Raw genomic sequence first — 13,135 nt, 5'->3', positions numbered from 1 at the left:
CTGGGAAGGGGCTGCCTCCTTTTCCTCCTGCCCTCACCCCCCCACCCCCACAGTCCTGGAGCCTCAGTGTGGGCCCTGCCCTGCCCCGAGGGGTGAGGGGGGTGTGTGTGCAGAGGGGCTGAGGCAGCCTGGCTGGGAGAAGGCACAGCAGCACTTCATTCGCTGCTCCCAGGCTGCAGTGCGGGCTTTGCCATGGAGGTCTCTGTGGGATGGTAAGGTCATGGACAGTGGAGTTCTAGCCCCTTTATCCTCTGAACCTCAAGCCAAGCAGCTCAGCTTGTACCAGCTGATGTCACAGCTGCTTCTCTACACCCACTTGGGCCTGAGGCATAAGACGCTCTGAGCATGTTTGGGGGGAGTCACACTGTCCTGCTGCCCCAGACATCAATGGCTGCCAGTGGCCTCTCCGAGTAGTCACTGTCTTGCCTCCATCCTTGTTTTACGTGACCCTGTTGATTACTCGCAGCACTGGCTCCTTCCCAGGCTCTAGGACAGTGGTTCTCAACCTTGGCTGCACATTAGAATCACCTGGGAAGCTTTTTAAAATCCTGATTTCTGGGCCTCAGATGAGCCCAGGTGATTCTAATGTGCAGCCAAGGTTGAGAACTACTGCTCTAGGACATGGTTCTTTTCTGGTTGACCTTCCACCTCCAAGACAGGCCCATTAAGCTTCCTGCGGCTCTTGTTTTCCTGTAACCCTGTTTCTCAGCCCTCCCCTCCACGTAAGTCCTCTTCCAGGTGTTAGCTGTTGGCCATGGCTACACGCGCCCCCCATTCCTTCCTTCCTCTCCCAGGATCCCAGGTCCATCCACTGTGAAGGCCTAGAGTCCAGCTCAATACGTAGGGTAATTCGCTCAATCTAAGATGCCACTGAACCTTCTGAAGGATGAACTGATATGAAGTCTGAGATTTACTTCAAGGTCATCAAGGGACGAGTGGGTGGAGGTCTAGTGAAACAGCACTGGCCTGTGGGAAAGGGAGCCAGCTCCTGCCTTCCACCCTCTGTTGCCTCCAGCCTGGGCCACGGCCACCCTGGGACCACATGATGAGTGGGGGGATGAAGGCCCACGCCAGGATGGCAGAGCAGAGGGCCAGGAGGAGCCTTCAGCTTTGTCATTACCTGAGAAGAATCCCAACTGTAAGCTGCTATGAGCTGAGCTTTCCTGCCAAACATCCTCACCGGATTCACCGCCTACGTCTGATTGACCTTTCTACTCCACACCTGAACACCCATCCCGCCTGAGCGTCCTGCACCAGGTGGATGTCCCAGAGGAGGAATTGGAGCTGGGCGATGGATCGATGGATCGTAGGAGGAAAACAGAACAGGATGGACGGGCAGATAATGGCTTGGCGGGTTTGGGGCTGGGAGTGAGAAAGTTCCCTCTAGGTGGCCTCTCTCCACAAAACAGATGGTGCTGACGCAGCAAGAACAGGGCAATGGGTGAGGTGGGAGAGCAGGCGAGGTGGGAGAGTGGAGATGGGAGGCTTGAAATGGCTTCATTTACACCCCTCAACAAACCCAGGCAGTAGTGCTCCTCCCATTCAAAAGTGGACAAGCCTGGGGTCAGAGAGGTGATCTCACTTGCCAAGGCCACACAGCTGGACACTGGAGAGTGTGGCTCTCAGTTCACTGGACTCCAGGCCCAGCCTGTGCTCAGCGGACAGCTGAGGCGAGATGATGGAGGCAGCTGTGCTGCACGGTAGGGAAGGATGAGTGTGTGTGAAGAATCACCACCACCTCCATCCTCCCAAGCCCATCTTCCACCTTCCTGACCTCTATTTTGAAATTTTTTACTGGCAAATAGCAAGTGACACTAGATTTTCTTCTCTGCTCCCCAGAAAACAACCATTTCTAATGTCACCACTGGAATAACAACTGTCTTCTGTGGGCAGGGACTCCACAATTCTAAAGGTCATCAGCTCACCAGCACTTCCTAGCAGTCCCAGTGAGGGGCTACTGGCCCACGGTACAGAGGGGTAAATAGAGGCCTGAGAGAGTCCTGACTTTTCTGAGACTCATTGGCTTGTAGGAACAGCTCGGGCTGACCTGCATAACTCCAAGCCCCTCCCTGCCTTGCTTACCTGGGACGCTGTCAGCGTCTTGCTGTAGTAATCAGCTGGCATGATGGTCTCCACGATGGCCACCAGGCACCAGAAGGCACTCTCCTCTTCACCCAGGACCAGCAGAGCGATGGCTGCCAGCCTGTGTGGGAGGGAAGGAGGCCAGGAGTGATAGAGGTGGCTCTCTGGGTGCCAGGAGGAAGTCCTGCCCCACCCCACTCCCTAGCCAGGCTGCTGTTTTTGGCACCTGGGGTGAGACAAACATGCTTTTGGGGAGTACTACATCCGGGATTTCCACAGCAAGGGGGATCAGCTTAGAGCAGGAGCTGTGAAGTCTGGTTGCCTGGATGTGAATCCTGGTCCTGCCACTTCCTTGCTGGGTGACCCTACGCAAGTTACATAACTTCTCTGAGCCTCAGCAGCCTCCTAATAATCACAGGACTGTTAGAAGGATAAACATAATTAACACATGTTAAATGCCCAGCACAGTGCCTGACACGTGGTGAGTGCTTTCTTTATAACTGTTAACTATCCTTATCTTTAAAAACAAACAAACATATTTTTATAGATTTCAGAGAGAAAGGGAGAGGGAGAGAGAGAAACACCAATAATGAGAGAGAATCATTGATTGGCTGCCTCCTGCACGCCCACACTGGGGATCAAGCCCACAACCTCGGCTTGTGCCCTGACCGGGAATCGAACCGTGACCTCTTGGTTCAAAGATCGACGCTCAACCACTGAGCCACACCAGCTGGGCTAGCTATCTCATCTTAATATCCACAGGCTTTGAGACCTTTGCAAGTGTGCAAACCTCTCTGAGCCTTCCACCTGTGCAGTGGGATTAATACTACCTGCCTCCCAGGGCTGAGAGGCATCTGGAGTGAGAAGATAGCCCCGACAGTGCGTGGCTCGCTGTCTGGCATGTACCAGGTGCTCAGTTCATGGAGATCGTTTTCTCATTTGCTTCCCCTCTCCCCTAAAGTTTTCACGGGGCTCCAATGGGATCCTGGGTAATGAAAAACCACAGTGCTGAGCAGGGAAGTCTGCCTGGAAAAAGTACTGTTTTCTCCACTTCTCCCATCTTTCCTGATGTGTCCTCCAGGGCCAATTCAATAATACATTTTCCAAAATGTCCTTGTCTGTCAGGATGCTGGGTCGACACAAGGTCACGTGTTCAAAGATGTTTAGGGCATGCTGCACACTCCAGCTCCCTTCTGGAGGCCATGATACACAATCGCTTAGCAAGGCCTCTGAAATCCTACAGTGAAGACACCTCGTGTGACCTTCTGGCCAAGGCTGTCCAGGGGGCATCGGGCCCCTTTTGACAGTGCACCCCATGAGCACCCTTGGCAGTGTTGGCTCACATTCTCGATGGGCACACAGCACATTTCAGTGTCCAGATGTTTATGTTTCTCTGGGCTTTTACTGGATTGGATTCAGGACCTCCAACCTCTTCTCAAGTTCATATTTTTTAAAGAAACAAGGTCAATTCTCAAAAGAAAAAAAAACCCTTTTATCCCTCCCATAGACTCAGAAAGACTCTCCCTTCATTCTGGCTAAAATACCTGTACAAACCCTCATGAGTCCGAGCTGAGTGGATGATAGTCACAGGTCTCCTGGGAGAGCCCTGCCCTCTCAGAGATGGGGAGGGTAGAGGTGGGTTCAGAGGTCATATGGGATAGCAAATGTACACTACCCTGGCCACCACTCCCTTTGACTATGCCCAGGGCAGACATAACTAACTGGTCAGGGCAGTCTTCCCACTGAGTGTGGAGGCTGCCTCAGAACTCTCACAAGACAAGGCTCCAGGCAGCGACGTCCTACCAATCTAGATAAATTCATTGCCGACACCATAAGACTGAGGCCCAGGAAGCAAAAGTGACCTGCTCAGGGTCACACAGTCAGTTGGAAGCAGAATGGAAAGAGAACCCAGGGCTCCCCAAGTCCATGCCGGTGTTCTCTCCACCTCACCCCATTCATTAGAGCCTGGATGTGCTCAGTTCTGGAGCTGGCTGCCAGCATCGGCTCAGATTGCTGCACATTAAAAGGTCAGTGATGAGAGGCTACTGCTACCAACTAGGGCCTATGAACTGCTCAAGGCCGCAGCCAGACTCCAACCTAAGGCATTTAGAGCCCAGTGGGTCTGCAAAGAAGGTAGTATGGCAATGGGGGGAGAATGGGACACAATTTTTAGCACTCTGCTTATAGTTTAAAGGGAAATGGCTTTAAAATGTTTGCTCTAAATTAGCACTAAATCATTATCATATCTATCACCCTCTAAACAGGCAGGATTTGTTGCATATACTAGTATAGTAAGCAGTGTCTGTCCTCCACAGGATACACACAGTTCCCACGGTGACCACTAGATGGCGGCACTCAACAAGTGAAAGGGTTTAAGAGCCTTTGAAGAATAAGCACCACCCTCTACATTAAAACAGGTTCTACTACGATTAACTTCCTATTTAAAGAAGTCACATGGATATTTTTCTAAATACCAATAATCATTTCTTAAAAAAAGCATTCAGAGAAAGAAGTAAAGAAATACTGTGTGTGTGTGTCACCCCTCTCTGGGCCTCAGTTGCTCCTGTGTACCCCCCCTCTTTCCACACAGGGAGAAGCATCTTTCCTTGTGACTTACCTGTAATCCCTTTCTGCTATAGGAGTTTGCCTGCCTCTTCAAGCACCGATGAGCTGTTCTGCATTTAACTCAGAATTCCCAGTAATTGTACATGTATATACTCAATTTTACTCAATTTAGACTGGAAATAAAGTATCAGAAATATCTACCCATGGGAACCATTTGCATGTGAGTAGGGACAGTCTCAATGTTTAATCTGTGTTGAATAAATGTCACACCAACTATCAGAAAAAAGAGCAGAATGGCTTATGTAAATTTTGCTTGTGTAAGTATGTTTCAAGTGAGTCAAAACTTGCTTTGGGAAATATCTGAGAGTGTGCAACTTCTCCTGAGATGACTGGGGGCATCCATGAGAGCCCCCACAGTACTGAGGGGGCAGCCCTACCGAGGGACCCACCTCCACCCCCGATCTTCTGCGTATTGGTATAAGGAGAAATGAATCCAGGCTGGGCCCATCGGATTCCTTCCTTTGGAAATTTATATCTGGGACAGGAGGGCATGGACAGAAGGGAGACCCATTGAGAGGCTCTAGGCTCAGGGCCTGAGGTCTCCATTCTGACAGCCTCCACAGGCCCTAAATGTCCACGGAATGATGGACAGAGAGGCTGGTCTACTGAGAGAGAAGGAAGCAGAAATGTGGAACAAGAAGCCACAGACCACGCAGCCCCACGGGGGACTGCAGAGCAGTACTCTCTCAGCTGCACAATCACAGGGACCTGGTCCCCATGGAATGCGGGGTGAATGATGCCCCCTGGGGCTGTGCAGTTGCCTGGGCTTCCAATGACCATGTGGTCTGTAGCTCTATTTTCTTTTCCTGGTTTGTGTGAGGTTCCCTGTAACATTGGCAGATTCTCTTTTCCTTTGGCTCTGCTGAGTGGGTTTTGTTTGAAGCAAATGATCCCTGACCCAGACAGTTCCACAAGCTGTGAGCTGTGTTTGCACAACACAACTCCAGGGGACTGGTCATGCTTTCCCTGGGGGTGGCACTCCCTGAGCACAAACCGAAGCAGAGCGCATGGGATGAGGAGCCCCGAGCTCTGGCCCTCTGTCCTGAATGTGTCCCTTCACTGCTTGTCCCCATCTGTACAGTGCGGATCATATCAAGCCTCCTGGGCTCACCTCTCCGGGTTCTGGGAGGTTCCAAAGAGACAAGGGGCTGCTCTAAAGGACAAAGGCTCTGTCCTCACTGGGGCCTTGGGGCTCACCTGTTCAGGCCCTGGCAGTAGCCGATGGAGGGGTTCTGCCAGGAGAAGGCCAACAGCACCCGGCGGAGCTTGTCGGGGAAGCTGGAGGTGGGACAGGTGAAGTGCTTGTTGTTGGTGAAGGTACGGTTCAGGTCCAGCTCAATCTGGCGGGCAGCAGGGTGCTTGCAGGTCTGGCTCCGGCTCAGCAGCTCCTGGTAGCGGCCAGGGGCCTGCAGGTGCTGCACGCGGCGGTGGATCAGCCACCTCCAGACTCGAGGCCGGTGCTCCCGGGACACGCCCATCCGCAGCAGCTGCTTGAGCTCCACGGAGGGTGCGAGCTCACCCAGGGCAGCCCAGCGCTCTCGCAGGGGTCGCTCCATAGCCTCGTGGGCCAGCAGGTGGTGGGAGCGCACCTCCAGGGCCTGGATCTTGGCCAGCAGCTTCAGGTCTTCCACCTCATAGTTGGGCACCGTCTGGAAGCCATACTCATCATACTCGCTGCCAGGAAAAGCCCGTGTTAGCAACCCCTTGCAGGTCCCTTCCCCGGATAAGGGGCAATGGGGAAGGGGTACACCCTGGGCAAGGCTCCTGCCTGTGTTTCACTTCCAGTTAGCCACGCAGCTCCGACAGGTCACGCAGTTCTCTGTACAATGGGTAGAGAAACGCCTGCTCTGCCTCATAAAGACCCACTGAGACCCTATGTTACTAACTGCTGGGGGCCTACAGTGCCTGGCCCAGAGCAAGTGCGTGCAGAGACATTTACTCTGTGCAAACATAAAGGATCCTCTTGTTACTTCATGTTGCCTTCGGCCCAAGGAGTCTTGCGCTGTCAATATAGAACCCCACTTCCACAGCCAGTAAGCCCCAAATGGATGGGGCAGAGACAGCATCAACGCTAACCAGAGGTGGGAGGGCTGGGGATCCATTCCAGATGGCTGTTCACTTATTCACCATTTGCCTTTGTGTGGGCTCTGCACATGCTATCTCATTGAACCCTAGTACTCTTGCAACCAGGGTCATACACACATGTGTGGAGGCTACACATGAGGCTCTGAGAGGTAAAGTGACTTGTCTAAGGTCACACAGTGAGAGACACAAGTGTGGCTCCAAGACCGGGGCTCCCAGCCACAGTGCCGCCTGTTACATTTAACTGTCCTTGTCCATTGGGCTCAAGGGAGGCAGCTGGCTTATCCCTTCTCCTCCCCTTTCAGACAAACCTCTGGGAGGCATCATGGGAAAGTGGAAAAAAACACACAGAGCTCTGGAGGCAGATCCAGGTCAGCTGCATTAATGTGCTGTGTGGCCTTGGCAAGGGGCTGTCTTCTCTGAGCCTGCACTGCCTCAGCTGTAAAACGGGGCCCATCCCAACCACACGCTCATTTATCTGAAGATGTGAGGAGGTAAGAAATGTGCAGTGCCACGCACAGTCAGCAGGGCAGCTGGGACCCCCAGGCCACCCCAGCCAGCCCTGGCCACCGCTGGGCTCACCTGATGGGGCTCAGCTCAACACTGTCAGCAGAGGCCTCGCTGGCTTCCCACTGCAGCGCCTCCTGGATGAGTTGTCTAAGCAGCTCTGCGCACTCGCTGCTCTGGTTCCCCATGACCTCCTGCAGCCTCCGCAGCCCTGCCAGGTACTTGCTCTCCACCTGGCAGTTCTTGGCTTGGAGGTAGGCACACTGTGGGGGGTGGGGTGGAGGTGGGGGCTGGTCAGGCCACTTGGTTGGGCTTGGCTTGCCTCAGAGGCCTGAGGCCCGAAGAGCTTTAGGCAGCACACCCTTCTCCCAGCTCTCATCTCCCCTCCCCTCCCTACCCCCAGCCCTTCATATAGGGAAGGGAGATGGGCTCTGAATCCAAGGCAGGAAAGGCTCCAGGAAAGGGAGAACTGGCCCAGGGCAGGAGCTGGATTCAGCAGAAGGAGGGGAGGGGTGGGTAGAGACAGCAGAGATTCTTGTATGGCTTGTGGTCCTGTTCTGGTTCAGCTACTGCTGGCTGGGTGGCCTATGGCAAGTTAACTTCTCTGTGCCTTCGCTTCATCTGAGCAATGGGAATGACACAGATCTGCCTCAGGATTGCGGTGAGGCTTCGAGGGCACCAGGCCTAGAGCAGGCTGCCTGCACTGAGCTGTAGGTGTATCACCAAGCAGTGCCCGGGGGATGGACAGGGAGCTCTGGACACTACTCCTGTGCCTTCTGCTGCCACCACATGGGCTCTTCCTGCCCCTCCAACACACCACCTCTCTCCCACCTCATGGGACACACACTGCACACCCTTCCTTTGCTGCCTTTCCCTCTGTACCTGTGCGATCAGAGTGGCAATCAGAGCACAGTTTGAGGTAGAGTAGACAGGTAATGAGGAGGGAGGGAGAGTAGACAGGTAATGAGGAGGGAGGGAGAGTAGACAGGTAATGAGGAGGGAGAGAGAGTAGACAGGTAATGAGGAGGGAGAGAGAGTAGACAGGTAATGAGGAGGGAGAGAGAGTAGACAGGTAATGAGGGAGGGAGGGAGATGCGTGAGATGGTGGAGACTGAAAGGGTGGCGGGAAGAGAGATAGCCAGAAGAGGGGTCCCACCTCTCACCTTCATCAGGAGGGTCCTCTCCTTCTCAGCCACCTTTCTCCAGATCTTTGTCACCTGGTGGATCTCGGAATTGAGGAAGCGGTTCTGGGTCTGGTACGCTTCCATGTCATCCTGAAGAAGAGGGCAAAGCAGCTAAGGACTTGCACTGTAAACATCCCCCTGGGTCTCACCCTCAAATGAGCCGCCAACACTTCCTTTCTTTAGAAATTTCCAATAATGCAACAGAAAAGGAAATCTGAAATAAAACAAAATTGCTGATAGCCCCCTTCTCTAGTCTTGAGCCTAGAATTAAATGGCAAAGAGAGCACTAAGCCTGGAGTTCAAGTCCTGGCTCCGACTTCCTGGCTGGGAGACCTGACTGACTGCTGTTTTCTCATCTGCAAAAGGAGCACATAGCAACCACCCCACTGGGCAGCGGGAGACTATGAGTTCACATGTGTTATAACTGTAAGTACAGGGACTGAAACACAGCAGTCCTTATCTGAACAGGACCGCAGGCCATACAAGAGCCTGTGCTGTCGCTGCCCACCCCTTTCTACTGAATCCAGCCCCAGTCGTGGGCTGGTTCTCTCTTTCTTGGAGCCCTTCCTGCCGTGTAGTAAACCCTTGGATTCAGAGCCCATCTCCATTCCCTATATGAAGGCCTGGCGGTGGGGTTGGGAGGAGAGATGAGAGCTGGGAGAAGGGTAATGTTTGTTTCTAAAATGAGCCTATTTTGTCATATACTTGCAATTATACTGAACAGTTTTGGGTGAAGAATTTTTTTACTTAGTGTCACTTTGTGAGTACTTTTCTATGTTGCTACAGAAACTTCCCAGTGATCATTTTTGATGTCAGATGACTATTCTATTGGGTGAATTTACCATAACTTAGTATAATCTTTCTCCTGTTGTTTTTGATTATGAACATAGCGGTGATGCACCTCTCTGAGCCAGGCTATCCAGTGGGTGTGCAAGGAGAAGCTGGCCAGGCATTGAGAGGTTCAAGTGGGAGCGTGCACCCCAGGAAGGAGCAGCCACAGCCATGGCTCTCAGCCTTTATTCTGCTTGGACGGGCGTTGCAGGAGCAATGGACAACACTCTCACAGCACGCCCAGCCATTCCAGGGCATTTACAAGCTGACACTCAACCCTTCTCTCCCGCCCAGAACCAGGTACCGGCTGTAGGTGAGTGAGAGACACTATTGCAGGAATGACCTTGGATAGGTCCTGACTTACCTGGAAACTAAGAACATCACACCAAGCCTGTGGCGTTTCCTTACAGGAAAGGTCAACTGTGCACAGCTCATAGGCAATCCTGACCTTTCCTGGGCAGCTCTTCATTCTGGCCAAGAACCCTCCCAGCCCAGAAGCTCAATTTGTTGTGCAGGGTCTGCCGCCTTCCGCCTAGATAGTTACACAGTGGGAGGGCCACCTGTTCCCAGGGCTCCTGAGCGGGAAATACATGCCCCGGGCTGACTTCATCCGGTGGCCTGTGCTCACCACTCTGTTGGGGCTCTTTGTGCTGTCCCCAACCCCAGCCGCCCCCTGCTTTCACTCTGCTCTCTCCTCCTGGCTAGGACTTCCTCTTCCCAGCCAACTGTGTCCCTGTCCTAGATCAAAATCTAGGCCTCTTCTCTTGGAAATGCTGCTGGGGTCACTGGCTGCTCTTCTGGGCAAGTGTCTGCCTACTTCCCCTTCATGACCCCACTTCCATATCCTGTGTGGTAGGGACAGTGAGATTGATGCAAACCTCCCTGTCTGCTGCATGAGGACCACGCCCTGCTCCCAGGACAGTCTTACACTTTAGTGTCTACAGCAGTGGTTCTCAACCTTCCTAATGCTGCCACCCTTTAATACAGTTCCTCATGTTGTGGTGACCCCCAACCATAAAATTATTTTTGTTGCTACTTCATAACTGTAATTTTGCTACTGTTATGAATTGTAATGTAAATATCTGATATGCAGGACGTATTTTCATTGTTACAAATTGAACATAATTAAAGCATAGTGATTAATCACAAAAACAATAGGTAATTATATATGTGTTTCCCAATGGTCTTAGGCGGCCCCTGTGAAAGGGTTGTTCGACCCCCAAAGGGGTCGCGGCCCACAGGTTGAGAACCGCTGGTCTAGAGAGTCAGGGACTCATGAACACAGGCCATGCAGGCTCCCAGCGCCATCACCTCCCCACCCCCTCCCCACGTTATCTCATATAATCCTCCCAGCAGCTCAGAAAATAGCACAGTCCTAGCCGGTTTCTCTCAGTGGGTAGAGTGTCGTTTTGGAAACCAAAGGGTCCCGGGTTCGATTCCAGTCAAGGGCATGTACCTTGGTTGTAGGCTCCTCACCTGCCCGGGCCCTGGTCAGAGCTCATGCAGGAGGCAACCAATAATGTGTTTCTCTCACATCAATGTTTCTCTCTGTCTTTCCCTATCTCTTCCACACTCCCTAAAAATCAATGGAAAAATATCCTCAGGTGAGGATTAACAGAAAAAAAGAAAATAGCACAGATGAGGTCTCCGAGGCTCTGAAAGGAGGAGTTGGTTGCCCGAGGTCACAGAGTTGGTACAAGGCAGGGTGTGACTGAGCCCAGGTCTGTCAGATTCTAAAGCCAAGTCCTAACCATTGCACTTAGCTCCCTCCCCACTGGAATCCACCTGGAAATCAAAAGTCTAGTCCTACCCTTCAAGGCTGTCCTTGGTATTCTTCTGGCTGAATGCATGCAGGTTGGTCTGACCTCTCCTAGCCGGTATGACAACAACGTGTCAATGACGCAGGTGCTGCCCGAGTTCAGTGCTGCCTGGCGGCCAGGACATGGACTCCAGGGCCACACTGCTTGGATACAAATCCTGCCTTCACTGCTGAGCCTGGGAAAAGTTACTCACCCTTTCTTTTATTTTTATCTTTTGTTAATCTTCACCTAAGGATATTTTTCCATTGATTTTTAGAGAGAGTGGAAGAGAGGGAGGGAGAGACAGAGAAACATCGATGTGAGAGACACAGCAATTGGTTGCCTCCTGCATGCACCCCCATTGGGGCCAGGGATCGAACCTGCAACCCAGGCATGTGCCCTTGACTGGGAATCAGACCTGAGACCCTTTGGTGCAAGGATGGCATGGGGCAAGTGCAGTGCACGTGCCATCTCCCTCTTGGAGTTCTCACCTCTCTGAGGGTGCCTTGTACCCACTGCACTCCCTTCCAGAAGATCTCTGGCTGCTGCTACTGTGGATTCTTCCCAAGTGCCTGGGAAAATGAACAAGACTCCAGGCAAGAGAGAACCACCAGCCACCTGAGTTCCTACTAAGTGCCAGGCCCATTCTCCCCATGTTCATTATTGCACATGATTTCATCTTGACCACAGCGCTGTGGGCTAAGTATTGAAGTGCTAACATTCTCCCTTTACAGATGAGGAAACAAGCACAGAGAGGTAAGTTCTCCTCAGTCATGCAGATGGGACGGAGGGAGGCAGGACAAACCCAGGTGTGTTCGGTCCACCACAGGAACCGAAAGTTACTGCCGGGTGAAAGGACGCTGGAGTCTGCTGCTGGAGTGTGCTCTGCACCACCACCTGGTCCTGCCTCCTGCTCCCATCCCTCTTTCCTCATCCCAGGCCCTGGGACATGCTGCGTCGGGTAGAGAGGGAGGGCAGGGTTGAGCGCCCCTGGAACAGCTGTGGGTGTTGGGTGGAGTGTTCCCATTCAGCTCATCGCCCTTCCCTGGAGTGTTCTTCTTGGCTCAGAACTGCAGGGAGGAAACAGATCTCAGAGGAGAGAAAAGCCACATGACAGTCACCAGTGAAGCAAAGGAGGAAGACACAAGTGGAGAAAGGGGACAGGGGACAGAGTGGAGGAAGGAGTCTGCCTGCCTGCCTTCACAGGGATCAGGAACCTGGGAAATTTCTTTGGGGAATGCTGTGTGGACTAGTATGCTAGTGGGGAAGGCAGTGGATTGGGTGTAGGGAGACCTGGGATCTAGCTGTGACTCTGCTGCTTGTGCTGTGTGACCCTGGACCAGTCCCTTCACCTCTCCAGGACTCGCTGTCTCTGCCAGAAATGGGGGTGGGAGGGTGGGGGAGCAGACTAGATTTTTGAGTCCTTCCATCTCTGATATTTAAGATTGATGATTCTACTATCAAACAGCTTCAACAATAAGGGGGCATTTTCTTAAAGTTGGCTGTTCTCAATCACAGGGCAAGCAGGAAAATGGCAGCTAAGAACTCTAGACATGCAAGTCTTCCTAGCACAAGATGCTGGGCCTCTGAGGATCAGCTACAAATACAAGTCTGGTTGATGTGAATCATAACCAGAGGCTCCTCGTGTCTGGGCTCGCTGATAAATTCCTGCAGATGCAGATTCAGAGGCACGCCCAGTCTCCTAGGTGAGTCCAGGCTTCCAGGCAGCTCTCTGGGGCAGGCGGGAAGCATGCAGTGAGTCCATTTCTCTCATCTCCCCCGTCAAAAGCACCTGGATTTCTCTCCTGCTCCCCACAATAGTTCTCTGGTGCAGCAGCACAGGAATTCCCCGTTATACATATGTATACGTGTGTGGCTGCGAGTGGCAGGGTTTGGGGCAGGCCTGGCTGGTTGTCTAGCTGCCTTCAGGAACAGTGGGACTGTGAGCACCTACCCCAAGCCTCAGGCCTCCAACTGTTTGGCAGCTCTTGTCACTACCCTCTAGAGAGGACACAGCAGCCCATT

At 52.7% G+C, this 13,135-nt stretch overlaps 1 protein-coding gene across 5 annotated transcripts in view; it reads right to left on the bottom strand.

The window, feature by feature from the left end:
- The window catches only part of TBC1D2 (TBC1 domain family member 2), a 42,532-nt gene that overhangs the window by 1,850 nt on the left and 27,547 nt on the right, over positions 1 to 13,135 (bottom strand). For 3 of the 5 annotated variants that reach the window (XM_070431099.1, XM_070431094.1, XM_070431096.1), the window contains 4 exons: positions 8,460 to 8,570; positions 7,372 to 7,559; positions 5,905 to 6,381; positions 2,083 to 2,203 (listed from right to left, as the gene is read on the bottom strand). In XM_070431099.1, coding sequence (XP_070287200.1) covers positions 2,083 to 2,203; positions 5,905 to 6,381; positions 7,372 to 7,559; positions 8,460 to 8,570 — 897 coding nt within the window. Of the gene's footprint in view, positions 1 to 2,082; positions 2,204 to 5,904; positions 6,382 to 7,371; positions 7,560 to 8,459; positions 8,571 to 11,121; positions 11,509 to 11,915; positions 12,164 to 13,135 lie in introns of those variants that run through there. The other 2 variants (XM_070431097.1, XM_070431098.1) reach the window with 2 other exon arrangements.

The sequence above is a fragment of the Myotis yumanensis genome, unplaced genomic scaffold (genome assembly GCF_028538775.1).
Source record: "Myotis yumanensis isolate MYYU_CA2020_CCGP unplaced genomic scaffold, mMyoYum1.0.hap1 SCAF_12, whole genome shotgun sequence".
Taxonomy (NCBI): Eukaryota; Metazoa; Chordata; class Mammalia; order Chiroptera; family Vespertilionidae; genus Myotis; species Myotis yumanensis.
This window is presented reverse-complemented; position numbering and strand designations above follow the sequence as displayed.